At 32.8% G+C, this 19,449-nt stretch overlaps 1 protein-coding gene across 4 annotated transcripts; it reads right to left on the bottom strand.

The window, feature by feature from the left end:
* Positions 1-1,273: 1,273 nt before the first annotated feature.
* LOC143912180 (G patch domain-containing protein 11) lies at positions 1,274-5,961 on the bottom strand. Of its 4 annotated transcripts, none has more exons than XM_077431415.1 (6): positions 5,843-5,961; positions 5,357-5,595; positions 5,021-5,268; positions 4,847-4,939; positions 4,609-4,768; positions 1,274-3,219 (listed from the first exon to the last, which is right to left on the bottom strand). In XM_077431415.1, exons 1-5 carry the CDS (start codon positions 5,890-5,892, stop codon positions 4,634-4,636), a joined length of 765 nt encoding a protein of 254 aa, XP_077287541.1. In that variant the 5' UTR covers positions 5,893-5,961; the 3' UTR covers positions 1,274-3,219; positions 4,609-4,633. The 4 variants fall into 4 exon arrangements, with proteins under 4 accessions (XP_077287541.1, XP_077287542.1, XP_077287539.1 ...); XM_077431416.1 differs by having other exon boundaries at positions 4,623-4,768; XM_077431413.1 differs by having other exon boundaries at positions 2,173-3,219; positions 4,609-4,764.
* Positions 5,962-19,449: the final 13,488 nt, after the last annotated feature.

Genomic DNA, 19,449 nt, shown 5'->3' with positions numbered 1-19,449 from the left:
TCGCGGTCACGTCACGTTTACAGCAATTTGGCCGAGTGCAAGGCAAAATCGGTACTTATACATTAGAGGCCATGACGATACGGCGCAATATTGCTTACGACGTATTGTCGAGTACTTGCAATATGAATGCATACACGTGCATTCGTAGCTACGCGTCAGAATACAAGTCAGCAAAAATGTTTCGACGTTTATCGAACGAAAAATTATGTATAATCGCGCTGTTGGAAGAAGAAGCTCAAGAAGGCAATAAAAAAGCACGGAGGCGTTTTGATGTGCATCCCATGTTAAAAAATAGAAAAACCGAAGGAGAGTTTTGGACACTGTATAAGGAGCTTGTGGATGATGGACAAATTTTTTTTAAATATTTCCGTAAAAAATTTAATTTTTTTTTAAATATTTGCGCCAAAACCATGTCGAAAGATTGAACAGCTGTCAACTATCACTATCGATAATTGGTCCAAAACAGCAAAGCGGCAGACTCATGGCACGTAATTCGCGTGTATATTTCCACGATGGCCAAAAAAACGGATACGATACGTTGACGGATGTTGCTGCAAGGTATGAACAGGAAATGTCGGGTACTGCTGTAAGCCTGCCGTAGCGTAAACGTGACGGTTGGTATGAATATACCCATACAAAATGTACCAAAGAATACTTTTCGTACGGCCGGATACCTGCTGAAGTCGGTACGTGCTGACTAGGTATGAACAGACCTAAAAACGTTGGGCCAAAATCGTCGTTGGTTTGGTCCGTACGCAGCATTAGGAGCACGATTCTTTTTATAAAGGTTTCTTTTAGGTATGGCTTCCTAATGTGTAGTAATCTTTGATAGCTCTCAATTGTTTTTATTTCTACGCATGGTCTATTATTTCTACATCTTGCATGCATAGATAGTGCTGATTTTCAAAATTATCAGTTGGAGGTCATTCTGTCTTTAAATGCAATCATAATAAGCGAAGTTAAATCTAATATATAATTTGGAAAGAGACTTTGTATATATATATATATATATATATATATATATATATGTATGTATGTATCCTTCGTTCGTTGGTTCGTCGTCCGTAGATCGGTGACGTCATCGAACACGTGATTCGTTTTATTTTTCGTCAACCTATTTGCTGAGAATTCTCAGCAAATAGGTTGAAAAATGGAAAAAAAACGACAGTCTTCTAGCCCTATTGGCATAGATCAATTACACAATGGGGATGAATTCAAAATATAATAACGTATGTACATGCATATAGTACATACAATAAAACGAGATGCAAATAGGTTGAAAAATAAGAGAGGTTTTTAAAAAAATATTATAAAGAAATTACAGAACAAATTAAAAAATCAGTAAAAAAAGGCGCGTCGCTTTGTGGCACCCCCCCGCATTGCAGGGTCTACAGGCGCGGTAGCTACGCCACTGCTACCAGCCAAAAATACTAAAGCCTTATAAGCTCCAAGTGAGTACATAAAGAATACAAATTTAAATTTTCGGCTTGATAGGTTCAGGAGTGTTGACAGAATCGAGGTCACAACATTTTTGACCGTTCTAAGACGAAAAATCCCACTTCCGGTTTATAAAATCGATAAAAGAATATTACTTGGTTTTTTTCAGAGAAGAGCACGCCTCTTTAAGAGGGCTGTATACCCGAAACCATAATTTTGTTGCCGTTCCCTTCGATATATATGTATATCGAGTGAATGCGACAATATACATATATCAATATATGTATATATTGAGTGAATGCGACAGTTGCGATTCGACCAGATATGTATTTTAAATCGACAAAATCGAGGTTTTCTCCACCGAAACGACCAATTTAAAAAAAAATTTCATCATTGGTATGAGAAAGATATTTTCTGTTTGTGGGGTTCGTATGTTTTTAAAAATCAACCGTTAAATAAGCACGCTGGACTCTTTTCGTGGTTGTAAAAAAGAGGCGATTTTATAGATATTTGGCGGCTCCTAGCACCTATAAAAAATAACTAATCAAAAAAAAATAAAAAGATAGAAACATGCCTATGGTGGATATCCATAGCATATTAAAAAATAATGTCTCTAGTGCCATAATAATTGAGGAAGGGAGAAGTCTAATACATTTGTATGGACAAGGCGCTGGTGTCCAGCCTTCTTAAGGGGTCGAAACTACTGTTTTTGGTTTAGAAAAAAATATTGGGGTATAAAATTTATAATTTCTATTACATACAAAAAAAAATCAGTTCGATTAAATTATCGCCTTGGGAGATAATTGAATTCAAAAACTTAAATAAAAAAGAGGACACCTATGTATAAAGGAAGGTATTGTTTCTGGTCAACTTAAAAATTAAGTTGACCGTCAATAAGAATCTCAGTAACTGATACTGATAAAGTTTCAGTTCAATAGGACTAACGGTGTTCAAAATATCCCCAAAATACACAGACACATCTTTTCTGGATCATGAAAACGTGATCAGTGATCGATTTTGAATTCGAGTTTTCACATGATCACAAGACTATCTATTTGACGCAAAATTTGTAGGGCTGTAAAGTTAATGTTAATGTTAAATAACTCGTTTGCCACTTCTATCACTTTGTCCTCTTTAGTTAAGGTCTGATACTGTGAAAGCCCACATGACATTCTTTCTCCGGGGACCTCTCACACTGTTCAATAATCATTTTCACAATAACAATCAGTACAATTGCAGTGTTGTTTTACTTTTTATCATAAATTCTTTACACTGTAACAACTCCTGTGAAATGCGCCAAATTTAAATTTGAGCAAATTCTACCTGTGACGGTGGGAAAAGTTGAAAAAATTATTAAAATTTTTAATGTTAATTTATATCATGCAAAAATTATGTACTATGTATAAACACAGTCAGTTCGATTGTATTTTTGTGTAAAATAAATATTAAAAGCCCAAAAAACTATTAATAGTGACTTATTGTTTAAATTTAAGGTACATTTTTAGCCCATTCTCAAAGACTTGTCTGTAATAGTCCCCTGTCAAAACAATTTTTGTATTTTAGATTAAACCAATGAGTGAGAGGTGACTACGAGATAGTTAAAATACAAAGTGTTCCAAAGCTCAGGTCACGCAGGGCTGTTTTGGTCCTCGGGACAAATACATCTCCGGACTCCGGAGAAACGTATGCAGTTAGATACAGCGTTTCACCCCGGGTGATTTCTTAGTCGCTCACATTTTCATATGTACAATTGGTCTGGTCGGTGAAGCCTAGAGCTATGTTCTGGGACATGTGTAATGAAATTAAATATTTATAATATAATACTGATTCTTCACAAGGTATAAAATTCCGACTGATAAAATATTGATCAAAATGTATAAAAATAGCATTAATTTATGTATAAGTTATATGAGATCATCGAAACATATGTATGTAGTCATATTATACATAATAATATGTAAATTAAACATCCGTATTCAGCTGTCACTTTGACACTTGGTTATAATATAACACGCTGTCCAGTTCACGCATTCGGCAAAGAATTTGCCGAATCTGTGAACTGGGCAACGTGCTTGCATTTTTCACGCATTCGGCAATTCTCTTGCCGAATGCGTGTAATACACTATTTCACGGATTCGGCGTAACATATATATTAAGTAATTAACAAAAAAATCAGATTTCATTAACCCTTTGGCTGCTGCGAGGTTTTTCAATGTCCAAGCGAAAAATGCTAACATTTGTAATTATTTTGAAAAAAAAAAAATATAATATTTTTTTTTACATACTTCGCCGAACGCTCGCAATTTTTATAATACTTTATATACATTTTTAAGAAGCAGTTGTCGACTCGTGCTCTCTTTCTGTCTTGCTTTAACATGCGTGCGTGCGAAAGAGATACCTACATATATACACTAAATAAGTTTTGACGATTGTTTTCCGACGCTTTATTTTTTTCAATAATCTATTTTTAGAAATCGATGTATCCTTACAACATGCGATATATTCGAAACAGGTAGCGGTCTTTCTCTCTTTCTTTCTTGGTTTTAATTGTGTACGTGTGAGCGAGACACACAAGGATGCGAAGTTTCTAATAATCAAATAATTTTTCAACATGTATCATAAACATTTTGTATGCATTTCAGTTGCATTTGATTGATTGCCTGAATTCGTGACGTCTCGTGACCTTTATAATTGAAAGCGGATTTCTATTGTTTTTTGCCATTTATTTTAACTCTGCAAAATGATATCGGACAGTGAAAGTGATGAAAGCGAAATAATAGCTCCTCGCCGAGGAACTCGACAAATCAGCAGCTCTACTGATTCTGAAAATGAATTTATCGACAATAATCAATTCCCAAGTAATAACTCCTTATATGACATTGACCCGAAATTTACTTTGATGATGAACGCGAAATTGAAGAGCTTTTATTTAAAAAATTGATAAATATTTATAAAGCTTGATTGAAAAATAAATATAAATACGTATATAAAAAAAATGTTTCGTGCCACTGATGCGCTGGTGGCTCAAAGAAAGTATTGAAATACGACAATTAATGACGACAACAACGATCGTCGTAGCAATCTTCGCCGATTTCAAAACAACGATTTATCGTTGTTGTAGCAGTCAAAGGGTTAATAACATCGGATAATTTAGTAAGAAAAATTAGGTACAATTAAAATTATACATCTATCGGTGTCAATGATCATCTCTGGATGATCCTGGGCAATTATTTGACAAGTCGTCTCCGTCTTCGAATTTCGTGCCGCACCAGGTGCAATAGTGGTAACATTTCCGCAGATAGCTAGTAAGAAGCCTGAGTTGTTCGTCTGGCTAAAATATAAAGCAAGGTTACTTAGATCTGCAACAATAAGATCAAAAATTTGATGAGACAAGTATTTTATATATTACTTCAAAGATGATTTCTGGCTCTGAAATATCTGGATCGTCATCGTCTTTCGACTCGATAGGCCAGAACCACAGTTCATCTGGACTCGTTATGCCCTACAAAGTATAAATTTATTTGGTTACATTATTGCATGGAGATTGCATTTGTGAGGTATATATGTAGCTTATTTTATTTACGTTGTCCCTATCCAGTCCTTGGCATACTCTCTGACTCTGAAATAGATCACACTGTGTTTGTTTTTCTTGTGCTTTCTCGGCGACTCGTTTCCGGAAAGTGTCTATATCACAAATTTCTTCTGTTCTTGCTAATTTTTGACCTTTTTTTTTGGTTTTCCAGTCGGCGATTTCTTTCAATACTGTTTCCCTGCCTAAACCAAATCTATTTGCTTTAATATTTATCGATATAGGTTCCGAGATTCCACTTTCTATAAAAGAATCAAATAATGCACAAATATATTTAAATTAAAATTCGACATTAATCAATAAGTACATACATGAAAATGTAATGCTTACCTGTCTTTCCTAATCCTTGTCCTGGTTTGTAGCCCATTTTTTGTAATAAAGAAAATCCTTTATTGCTACTATTGATTGGTTTTTGGAGACCTTGTTGTCGACGTTCAGCTTCCGAGTTATTTGTTTTCATTTTTTTCTTTTTTTCTATTTCCTCTGAGCACTTAATCAAAATATTATGCTGTCGTTTAACGGATTTATTCGTAATAAGGCCAGGTCTAATATCATTTTTGATGGGAACACTAAAATAATACAAGTTTGTTATTACATATTTATAAATTGGTCAGATCTTGGTTATAAGATTTCAAAACTGATGAGCTGTTGATATTACAGATACAGATCCTAGAATTAAGCACATTTAACATACAATCGATTAATTTTGTGAAAAACATAACCTATAAGTAGAATAATCTTCTATTTTGTTATATGTTTAATGGTTAGATATTTACAAAAAATATACTCTATTCGAAATGGGAATTTTTAACATACCATTTAGCTAAAAAGCTCTCAGACATGTAATCATCTTCATCGGATGACATTTTGAAGAACTGTAGACAATTTGACAGCAATCAATAATATATTGGTCCAAAAACCATGCGTAATTCCGACCATAATTAATTATCAACATTTTTTAAATTTCTCTAATTTCAAAAGTTATATAAGAGACTTGGTAAATTAAAATAATATATATTAGCAGATTTTGTGAATAAATAGTGGAAAAAATAGGAATTTAGCGTCCTTTATTATTGTATGATTTTAGGTTGGTTACACTAGGTTGCTCACACATGCAGACCAATAAGTTTGACGTTTCGTAAAATTTTATTTTTGCTATTGTGGCGGCTCGCTATATGACATGGTCGAGTTCGGACCAACTCGGCCGTGTTCAGAGTTGCTACCTCACTCCGCCTTAGGCTGCCATAGTATAAACACGTGCATCAACATGCCAGTCGTCTCATTCGTTTCATCCCCTATGCTATGATAATGAATATATACTCTGCGATGATGAGCTAGTCATCATTTAAAAAAAATATGGACTGATATGTCCCAATTGTCATTCTTTATGATTGATATTAATATTTATTACGAAACCACGTGACAGATGCGAACATTTAAAAGTAAAACTATTGCTGTGTGAGTAACTCAGTACTATTAACTTAAAATTATAACAATTTGACTGACCATCATACCTTTGTACTATTACGCAATCGGGCAAAAACTTTAGAGAAAGAATGTTTCAAAAATTATATGACTAAAGTAGAAAACGACATTTCCTTGAATCCCAAAGCATTCTGGTCCTACATTAAATCAAGGAACAAAAACAACGTCCTACCTCATATTCTGTATCATGTTGACATTACTGCTGGTACGGGGGTGGACATTTGTAATTTGTTTTCTTCCTTCTTTTACTCGACGTTCCTTAAGCCTGTCTCTAATCAATCGACTTCCTCTTATCCCTTACCAACCAACGTCTGTTCTGTCACAACTTCCTCTGAAATTGGATCAATTGAAATTCGAAGTGAAAAAGTATTAAATATTTTGAAATCAACTGATATTCATAAATCAGCAGGCCCAGATTTAATTTCTCCAATTTTTATCTCAAAATGTGCTGAAAGCCTAACTTTGCCACTAACCATTATCTATAAAAGATCTATTAGTGAGAGCCTTGTACCTTGTATCTGGAAATCAGCATTCATATCTCCTGTACATAAGAAAGGAAAAAAAAACGAAATTTCCAATTACAGGCCTATATCAAAACTATGTATATTTGCTAAGACACTAGAAAAATTAGTGTACGACCAACTTTTTCCAGCTATCTCGCAATCTCTTAGTATGCAACAACATGGTTTTCAGAAAGGACGCTCAGTTACAACAAATTTACTACTATTTAATGATTTCGTTACTAATACCATGAACGATCGGTCTCAGGTTGATACTATATATACAGATTATAGTAAGGCATTTGACAGGATTGATCACGATATTCTTTTTGAAAAACTTTTACAGATCGGTATTCATGGTGATCTCTATAGATGGTTCACCTCATACATTACACGTCGATAACAGGCTGTCTTATTAAATGGATTTATATCGAGATGGATGAATATTCCTTCTGGTGTTCCGCAAGGCTCCCTCTTGGGACCTCTATTATTCAATATCTTCATTTTCGATATTGAAAAATGTTTTCAGAATTCAAGTGTACTATTATTTGCTGATGATATGAAGATTTTCAAGAGAATAGACAACCGAAATGATGCTTTGGCCCTACAAGATGATTTGTTCAGGCTAGAGGCTTATTGCAGCATAAATAAGTTGGAAATTAATGTAGCAAAATGCTCCTGCATAACCTTCACCAGAAAACTATGTCCAGTTGACTTTCCTCATTCAATCAACGGACATAGACTCACAAGGGTATCGGAAATTAGGGATTTGGGAGTCTTTTTAAACTCTGATCTATCCTTTAGTAAACATATTGACAATGTTGTAGCTCGAGCGTCGAAGGCCCTCGGGTTCGTCATCCGGTCCTTCAAATGCTTTACTTCTATTAAATCATACAAAATACTATATTGTGCATACGTAAGAAGTATTGTTGAGTTTGCATCCCAAGTTTGGAACCCAGAGTACTCTGGTGCAAGAGACAGATTGGAGCGCATTCAGAAGAGATTCTTGAGGTACATCAGTAGCCGTTTTGGATTATCCTATACTTCCTATGAAGATGCTTGTAGGTGTCAGCATCTACTTCCACTTGTCAAAAGAAGGGAGATAGCTGACATCTCAACAATTTTGAACATCCTTAACGGCTCGATCGACTGTCCTCAATTATTAAGCAGACTATCATTGCGTGTGCCAAATAGAATGACTAGATGTAATGAGCTCCTTTACATACCTTATACTTTTTCTAATTATGGAAGAAGCTCATTCATCTGGCGTGCAAGCTCCACCGTCAACACACTAATTTTAACAATTTCTATGTTTGACTTATTTAATATTAATGCTATACAAGCTAGAGTGATTATTGCAAATTTGTTTTTCGATGATTAATTTTATTGAAAATTTGCGATTGTGATTATGAATTTTTATTTTGATGTATTTATTTTGTCTTTTTGTTTTTTGTTATATATTATATTATTTTTATTATTTCATAATTTTTATCATATTATTATTCTTATTATTTTGATATTTTTATTATACTGTTATTTCTATTTTTTTTCTTTTTGTTTTCTCTAACTATCTTACTCTATTATCATTTTTGTTTCTTATTTTAAATGTTCGAGCTTTTCTTTTTTTACCTATATGTGAAAATTATTAATGGTTTACTTAACATAATTATGTTTTTTTACTATCAATCTATGTAACTTAATAAACTGTAAATTTTCTAAATAAATAAATAAAAACCATGCAATAATAAAGAAGGCTATATCCCTATTTTACTTCATAAATAATATGCTTTATAGCTTATAGGGAGTCCACCCGACAAAGTTTCTATTTTTATTATATTTGTCTAGTATTGTTTATCAATTTGTCAGGATAGATAGTAGCATCTACCAATTAGTTAAATAAATTAGTTCTGGTTTTGATTGGATTAAATTTCGTCAGATGGTTACCCAAAGTAAGAAACCATTTACTACCCATCTATGCAGTGGTGTGGTGGGGTCGGAGCGACATTCCAGCACTTTTTTTATAAGCCGGAACGCGCTCCGTTACTTTTCTCAATTCCAAATTTTGGCCTCAAATACTGAATTTTAAACAAAATCGTGCTTTTATTTCGAAATTTACAAACAGACAAAAAATTCGGCCCCTATTGATAGATTATAAATAGATTTTTTATTTAATGTAGTAAAAGTTCATTTATTTTTTACATTTTTTGTCTTTGATAATCGGTTGTGGCTATTTTAATCGGTTCGATTTCTATGTGAGGCTAACGTTTATTTTAAAAAAGTATTTCTTACCAATCAAGCTAATATTTAATATGATAATATAGTCAAGATTATATATAAATTTCAAAAATGATAATATCTATTATTTATGTAATCGTTTTTTGTACAAATATTAAAAAAATGAACAAATAAGACAAAAAATATATATAAAAGAATTAAAAAAATCAGGTAGAAAGTAAGTAAATTGATAATTTTTTGGGGATGCAGTTTGATTGACCAAGATGTTTGGAAAAAAAAATTATTTTTTACCTTATTGCGCCTTTTTACCTTATCTTAGATAAAACATTGAATTGAATATCAATTGGAATATTATAATTTTAAAATTTTGCAAAAAAAAAACACAAAAATGAAATGTAAAAATATCCTTATTTTTTTTAGTGTCTAAAATATTTAGACTAGTTACAAATACACGTAGACACAAACATTAAAAAAAAATGATTATTAGCCGATATAAAAAAATCAACGAAAATAATTCGTGTGGGGGTTAAAATCAATGAATTCAGCGTTCCGGCACTTCTTTTTTTATTACTACATCCCTGCATATATGATCATTAATAATAAATAAATAATAAATAATATCATCTCATCTACCTACCTCAAAATATCTATTGAATGAAAGCTTTTTATTGAGTGAGATCAATTATAAAATGTATATATGAACATATGTATGACGTCTCAGCATACTTTTGTATCCTAATTGAGCACACCTGAGTAAAGCTGTGCGATATAAATTTAGATAGAAATTGAAATTTAGATACAGACATAAAATTATTTAAATCTACATTGAAATTGTATCAATGAATAGTAATCACAAAAACTTACTAAAAGCGCAAAGTTAATATGTCCATAAAAATTAAATGTTCGGTACAACTTTATAATTATTAAAATAAATCAGGTGAAATGTTAATATTTAATCCAGTTTTTTAATCACAAGCTCCTTCGTTGACATTTCAAGCCTTATAACTTTTGTTAGGTGTAAATAGACATTGTCGTAATCACTAATCACCGAGACTCTTCACAGGTTTGTTACTATGGTTTTAACTACAGTGGTTTTTAAAAGTATTACTATAAAATTGTGATTTACTTTTTAAAATGATAAAATCTATGTCTTAAATTATCACTTTTACATATTTTGGAAATCATTATCTGGGAAATCGTGACATAGTAACTAAAGCATAAATAAAAATTTTCATAGAGATCATAATGAAATAACAATACAAAATTTTAAAGATTTCCCTTGCGTTGAGTGTACGTTTCAAAGTAAGACTTGGGGAAAATCTTGTGCAGGAAACATTATCATTATATCCCTTGAGCGTACAATTCAAAAGAACTAAATATATGTATACATATTTATACATCCTCGTATAAGAAAAAGATGCAAGAGTGTCTCCGTCGTTCGTCGAAGAAAAAAATGAAAATAGATATATACGCGGTATTCAATTTTTTGTCCGGGGAAAAAATGAAATGGATCGTCCGCAATCTCATAACAAATTCTTGGAAATTATTCCGAAGAGTCCTTCTGGTAAGTGTTCCTTTCTTCTCGCTGAAAATCCGACAATGGTTTCCATTATATCCGTATGAATAGACAATTTTCCGTACGCTCATTGTGCAGGCGGAAAATGTATGCAAACCGATCCAAAAAATGTGCCCGTTTATTTATACGTCTTTCGCGCCAATTTAAATGATTTTTTTTTGCGCTCGGGCTGAATATTCATCACATATTTAGGGGAAGCTGAGTGTGGTTTTGTGTTCAACGACCTAGTGCGTAATATTGCCGGCTCATTTGAACCTTTTCACAAAAACATATTTCGTACGTAGGGTTATCAAATGGCAAAATATTCCATTATATTATTATATACATACGTATATGTGGTTCGTTATCTGAATATGCACTTATTTACATATAAAAATGAAAGTCTTAAACTTATGGCTTCTGATAAAAAAATCACTTGTACTAACATAACTTTTCTGTGTAATTTACTTAAATGGGTTTTTACTTTTTTTTATTGTGTAATTTACTTAAATGGGTTTTTACCTGTATAAATAAATAAATAATATAGTAGGCCACCAACTTATTATGTAAGATTAGTCTATTTGGCTAAAATTCACTGAAAAGCTTATTTCAAATACGTATACCAATATATTAGTTACACTGAGCAACAAAAAACCACGTTTTTGAGTTACCAGAGCGGAGACTAACCAATATTTACTAAGTTTAACCCACTGAATTCGAATATCCGCTAAAAATTACCGCTCGAGTTAGTACGTTTAGATAAAAAATATATATTGAGATAGAAAATCAATTCATATGAATGTTTTGAAATAAAAAACTGGCCAAATAAACGCAACACAACGCAGAGAAAAAATCCGTAAAAAAATATATTTTTGACTTTTAAAATTTGCTAGACAATTAATTATAAGTATTTTAAAACAATAAAAAATTACAATCAATAGAAAAAACATCTCAATATTGATTACAATACTCACTTTGAGCACAACAATACTATTTTTTGAGTTAAAGACCGCAAAAGCCAAAAAACTGTAACAATAGCGCAGTTTTTTAAACGCTCATATCTCGTAAACGATCACTAACCAACAAAAATCATTATCATATATGAATTCACTGGGTCAAACTTAGTAAAGATTGCTTAGTCTCCGCTCTGGTATTTTTTTTTTGTTGCTCAGTGTTATTAGAAGTACGTAAAAGCTATAGGTGTTTTAATACTGTAATACTTTTATAAATAAAAAATCTAAGAAACACCAGCAACCATTAAATTGATCGATTAAAAGCTATAGAATAATGTTTATATCGTAGTATTAGACACGTTTTCCTCATTTTTATAGCTTTATTTGGAGGTGCCGATTTATTTTTATTGATTTATGATTAACGTGGATTATATTTACTTAATATTGAAGAAAATTTGTCAGGCTTTCGGTTGATACGAGACATTTCTCAATTCTATTTGGGGAGTTCATCAATGACGTCCACCCAATGGGTGGCTGGCATGTACACCCTTCTGCAACCCCTACACAGTCAATAGTGTGAGTCCTATCAGTAATAACGTTTCGGAGGGATCCGGTGTCGACGCTGGTCACCAAAACGACCATAAATACAGCCCGACGTCACATTTTGTCGGGGATGTTGGGCGCCGTAAAGCTTTGCTCTAGCTTTTATTGCAACCATCGTTTTTCCGCGAGGCGCATCTGTTGCCGGAAAATTTTTATACAAAAATTATTTCCAGTATATCCATATGTATATAATATATATTTTTTATTTTTATCGTATGTATGTTCATATGAGCCGTTATATTTGAAGAGGTGGAAGTCCGATTTTCATTTCCAAAAACATTATTTCTGTTTGACTTAATTTAACTATTATCACTTCTATTATGTTTATATTTATTTTTGTTTCTCTCTTTTATTTTATAAGACATTCCCTTCTTTGTTGTTTTTTTATAATTTGTAATTATTATTATTAGTTGTTCGTGTATATGTTTTTTATTCATTTATTTTTACATACATACATATTTTTATACGTACATATATACAAACATATACCAGTAAGGCTTAACAGGTAAACCCCAAATGCGCCTTCCTGGTTCACATATTGATTAATACATGTAAATCTGAACAATATCTGACATCTATGGTCAGATATTACAAACATCGTACGATAAATAACAATGAATAACTTATTCATGTAACAATACTCAATAATCATCCATAGAGACATCTATGGAGAAAATCTGGCGAAACCTAAGAGATAATAATATTAACTCTAGGTTTTTCGCAACAGAAAATTGGATAATAATGCCAATTTCACATGAATCGTTTCAAATATTTTCCAATATTTTAATACTATAGTTTAATTATGCAATGTTCTATTTTGTCATGTTATAGCCTTTATTCTTTTCTTTTTCATTTTTTTTATAATCGGATGTTACATGTATTATATATTTTCTATTTGTTTTTTATACATTGTATCTACATCCTGTTGTCTGTTGATTTTTCAAAAAATAAAAAAATAAAATAAAAAATCAGAAAAATTGACAAATTCTGATATGAAACGACCGACCTTGTCAAACCAAGGTCTGGCCAGCAATGAGACTCCAGCGGGAAGCGAACTCGTAACCTATAGCACGATAGAATACAACACTTACCACGAGACGACACTGCTGGTTTTGTTTTTGTTATGTCTAATTTCTTTAGTTATTATTTTGTTTATTTTCTTTTCTGTTATATTTTTGACCATTGTGGGGCATTAGAAATTCCTGTAATGCTACAATGGTCCAAACTTTAAATAAATAAATTATTTAGATATATCCAAAATCTCGGGATAGCAGAATAAACATATTACGGACCACCATTATTTTTAAATATTGTTAAACGCAAAACATTATATTTAATGTTTTACGAAATATTTCTCGAATTGCAGAAAAATGGACTTTTAAATATAACAGTTCATATGTAGAAAGTTCTAATAAGAGAGTTAATAAATTAAAAGCACATTGGAAGAGCGAACGAGAAGTGATAACAAAAAAGCATGACTGAGTGAGTAGCCTGAATAAAATTCCGTTTATATTATACAGAATTGCACGTCAACAGTGTGTCACAACACTGCACGAAAAAGAATACTTCTATTCGTTTTTGGCACGTTCATACTTGTTTTGTGCGAATGCAAGGCAAAATCGGCATACATACACATTACAGACAGCTCTTTCGTTAGTACGGGTGCTCTCGCCACTATGATGTCACGTCATGCGTGAATATTTTCAGTGGCCAAATAAAATCGGTTCTACTTGATACGATTCGGTGACATGTTATATCGAATAGATCGTGTCAGCTACTGCTGCTTTGATACGTCAATGGCACATTACGGAACATTTGAATGAGTGCATATAGAATGTACTAAATACTGTTTTTCGTACTGCTGTTTACGTGCAGTTGCCGGATTGAGCTTTACTGGTAAATATAAACGAACCTTAAGGGTCTGTTCATACATATCCAGCACGACCCGTATCCTGCAGGTATCCTGTAAGTACGGACAGTATTCTTTAGTACGTTCTATGTGGACGCATTCATACTCCATTCGCACATGCGCATTCACGCATTCATACGCGTCCATATATAATTTACTAAAGAATACTGTCCGTACTTGCAGGATACCTGCTGCTGCCGGTTCGTGCTGGATAGGTATGAACAGACCTTAATGCGGTGGACGTTGCAAGGAGAGTGAAGACTTATATTTATATTTATGTGCCAGAAATTCGAATAAACTTGGGAGTGGGATTTGGATCTGCCGAGAAATTCTATTGTAAAAAAAATTTTTATTCAGCTTGATACAACGGTCGTACATCTATGTATATATATATATAAAAATGAATGTCTGTGTGTGTGTCTCGAATAGGCTGCTAAACCACTGAACCGATTACGATGAAGCTTTCAGGATTTGTTGTGTGCATTTCCGGGAAGATTACTGTGAAAAAAAAAACGGTAACGGAAACGGGAAAAATGGGAATGAGTGTCATTGCAACGCAATAATTTCAAATGTGTTCGCTACCTGCGTTTTTCCGAAAAATGGGAACGGGAACGAGAACGGGAACGGGAACGGGAACGAGAACAGGACCGGGAACGGGAAAGAGAACGTGACCGGGAACGGGAACGGGAATTGCATGCGTTATTATGGCATTGCAACGCATGCCGGGGTTCAGCTAGTAGTAAGATAAAAGTTAAAGACTGATGGCGATGAGTTTAACCAGATTAGTTGAGAACTATGGTGATTATACGTGGATGAATTGAATCTCGATAAATAACGGGTATGATGGTGATGATGATATAAATTTATACACTTTTTGAATAGATGTTTGTAGTTTATGTACGTATATTATATACCTATATAAAACTTCCTTGAAGCGATTCGTTTCAGTAGTGCGAATAATTAATGCAACGAGGGGTCATAAAAATAATGGGACCCTTTGAACGCAACACGATATGATCACCGAGAAAGCAATAAACGTAAATAAATGATGCTGGAATTATTTCCGCTGTCCTCAGTCCGCAGATTTATGACACCAAGTTGATACCTTAATGAAGAATTCGATTCCTAAGAAAATTCTATACGTACATTAATAATATCTAATGTTGGAAAATCCACTGTTTTCATATGTGTGTGTTTACCAAGTAAGAATATCTAATAGTTTCAAAAGTAGTACATATGTAAATACATATGTACATACATACTAGTAATCATAGCTTTGTCCGGCAGAGTTGCGTTTCATGAGCTCGGTGTCCCTAAATTCAGTTATTGTTGATGGTACATATATGCATTTATCTGCACGTCAGTAAAATTCCCCTCGCAAAATAATTTGATTGCGGTCGCATCGATAATAATTTCTGGATGACCAATGCCCGTTGGCGATGATCGTTACTCATCAATCCCCTGACATTTAATCAAATTTACATGTCGAACGTTCGTTTTACGCCAAACATATTTCGATCATCGTAAAAGTTTAGTGAAAAAGTCATAAAAAACTCCGTTCATAATGTTTCAATGCAATGCAATTGGTTAACAATCGAATCTATGTAACATACATACATATGTATGTATGTATGTATGTAGGGCTTGTACAGAAATTGATGATGAACTTAAAAACAGTAACTATGATAGAATTGGAATTTGGAGGAAACATATGTACCTACATATAAAATAACATACGAAAATATAATATGTATAGTCTTTAACATCTGTCAGTTATTTTGAATGAAAAGTTTAATTGTTCGTCTATAGTTTTATTGTTTTTTTTTTGAAATTACACATTCATGCTATAAATTTGGGTATATGGATATGCGATCGGTTTATGACAAGCTTGGGGATATTGCTATAGGTATAAAAGTGCACAGGACGAGGTGTGTGTTTTATGGTTGACGAACGCGGATTTGATTAAAAAGTAATTGGGAGAAGCCGCTAAACATGATGGTATCACCGATGGATGATCAACGCCACCCCCATGGGGCACATTTGCTCGTTTTAATGGTTGAAAGCAATCAAGAGACAATTTGCGATTTTGAACCCTTCGACTAGACTCCTGCGAAATTTTCATCGGCAATGCATCATCGAGTGCGAGATGAATTTTTTTAGCGGACTTAATTTTACCACATACATACACATGTATCTACATATTTATGTAAAATTCTATTCTATTTAATATTTCGACACATTTTACAATAATATACATATAGTACTTCATATGTATGCACATATAATATTACTGTATGTACATTACAATTACATACAATCTATAGACACCAAACTAAATTGATTTAGTTGTCTTTTGAACTACTTGTAGTATGTATTTGGATCTTGAATCCTTAAGATTTTAATTAAATGAAATAATTCTGCATTGAGGCAATATAAATATACACGATCATTCATAAACATACTAGTTTGATCATACACGAAACAATCTGACCAGTTAAAGTGTACACAAAAGAACAAATCGACAAATTAATACTTAAACTATTATTTTAAGTATTCTTAACTGTTTGTTTCATTCTCTATGTACAATACATATGTATGTGTACTTACCCGGGGTTCAAATATTTTTAATATTAGTGAAAAGGGGAATTTTTCATAGGATTTCCCTTTTAAATACTTTTTGTCGTACTTGCGTTTTGACAGCTTAAAGTAACATACATGTACATATGTATGTATGTACATATTCATGTATGTATGTACATATAAAGCTGAGTAACAAATGATATAGCGAGAAATTTTGGATCCAACAGTCATACATAGATACATCATTTGGATACAAGAAAAATTTCCACACTGAATTTGGACACAAGAATTAAGCATTGCTTATTTTAATTCCTTTTCAAATTCCACAAAAAATATGTGAAACTGAATACGCATTACCCTTATGAAGACATATTTTATTTGCAAAATGTAAAAATTATAAAAAAAGTTCAATATGTATGATGAAGTGTTACACGATCGAACGATTTCCGATTTTATATTGTATTTTGGATGTATTCACATGACTAAAACTGATTTTTGTACCAATTTTTTATTGAATCAAATGATTGATGTTGAATCATCATTTTTTCATTAAATTTTCCGCATAAAAATTGCAGATCGTGATGGTCTAGACAATTTCAACGACATAAGCGACAAATAACAATTGCTCCGATTGCAATTTAGAAGAAATTTTTTTTTAAATTTATTTTATAAAATTATACGATTTTTGGCACATATAAAACGCGTATTAATTTTGTCAAAAACATTCGTTTTTACGAGGCGTATGTTGCTACCAAACGGCTGTCACAGTCGTAAAACACCATAGGGCTAAAACTATGAACATCGGTCGTTTATTACGCATTGTATGTATAGTAGATACACACGTGTAATTTATGAAATAATATTATAAAATGTATTTTATACATATTAATTATTTTCATTTAATATTTAAATTTTATTAAAAAGTAAATCAAATCATATACAGATATATTATTATGTAAAAGTTCAATTGTATTAAATGTTTATTAAATAAAAAATATTTAAAATTTCCGGACGTATAATCGAAACCTACCAGACAATCATTGCCATCGAAATCATCAGGCGCCATCGCTTTAACAATATATGTATATACTATAGCGGTTTAGAATTTACACCGATCATAAAGTGTCCCCGACGCGTATGATAATTCGACAGGCCGTACACGTTGCATATTGCACATGTCGTTAAACTTGAACGTTTCACTGCCGTTTTATGCGTTGTTTTTTGAAAACACACGCTTAAAACACTTATTGCATTTTATACTTTATCATATTGTTTTCACCGATTTTAACATCAATCAACGCTGTTAATTTGCAGGAAGCCTTCTGAATATATAACATTACAGTAATCGAATAGTCACCGAGATAAGCCACTGTCCGTCAAAGCGCGTTTCGGCGTTCATCTCAGTGCCCTCGTTAAATGCAAACATTATGCAGATTCGTCCCGTAATTTAACCGGAACTGACTAGTGGACTATAGATATGTGTATATCGAGCTCACCTCCCCCTCGTAGTTTTGCCCACCTCTCACCCTGTTGAATTGCACAGGATTTGACCGATGGCCATTGTCGAGACCGCAAATTGCCCTTTGTCTTGCTCTTTCGCTCACCTATTTCGACTATTGTGACGGACTTTGAGATTAGGATAGCTCAATTTAAAGCAAGGGTTGTTTAGCGCAAAACCCAACAAAGTTCTCAAACTATTATATTCCAGACAGGTTCGAAATCAAATCGTGGCATTGCATATGATTGAAGATCGATCCTTACCTTATAAGTATGAGATTTTGGTGTCTAAAATTCACCTAGTCCCTAAATTCTATATGCATATTATTTACGCAAACCATTGTTAATATGACTGGCAATATTTTATTTTAAAAATCAATACAATAGACTTGACAGGTAGCCCCAAAGCATCACTGTGGTTTAATACAAATGCAAGTAAACATAAAACAAGAATAAAAAAATAATAAAAAATTAAAAGCAAGTAATAATTATGTATAGTGAAAAACAAATAAATAATAAAGATAATTATATCGTGCTATGTAGGATGTGTTCGACCAACTCAACATAACTAACATTGAAGAGATCCAAGGAATGTGCCAGTAAGTTGAGGAGTCGAACAGCTCTCGAGAGGGGGGAGTTCATGAGCACGTTTGTTTTAGTCCTAATTAGCAACAGGATATCATGCTTTCATAAAACCCTATGATTTTCCGGGGCCAAAAATTTAAGCTTCTCCAGGGTAGCGGAATTGTGAATATCTCCTTTTAATAATTTTACGAAACGTGTCCCAAGAAATAAATCTCTTCTCTTTGCCAAGGAGTTGAACCCCAAAGATCCCAAGACAAAGGTACTAGGGAACAGATATGGATAAAATCCAAATTTCTTTAGATATAAAAAAAAATCTGAGGAATTTCCTTTGGACTCGTTCCAACATCAGAGAGTAACGAATTTGATAGGGAGACCATATACATAATAGAGCCAGACTCGAGCACACTGCGAACCAATGAACAGTATAAGACACGAATGACAGTGAGCCCTAGATCTGAAGAATTACGGTTACGAATCCAAGGAATTTTGTTGTCCTATCACATACATATGTATGTATGTAT

This window comes from Arctopsyche grandis, chromosome 5 (genome assembly GCF_051622035.1).
Source record: "Arctopsyche grandis isolate Sample6627 chromosome 5, ASM5162203v2, whole genome shotgun sequence".
In the NCBI taxonomy this organism is placed as follows: domain Eukaryota; kingdom Metazoa; phylum Arthropoda; class Insecta; order Trichoptera; family Hydropsychidae; genus Arctopsyche; species Arctopsyche grandis.
The sequence above is the reverse complement of the archived record's forward strand: the minus strand, read 5'-3'. Positions and strand labels throughout refer to the sequence as shown.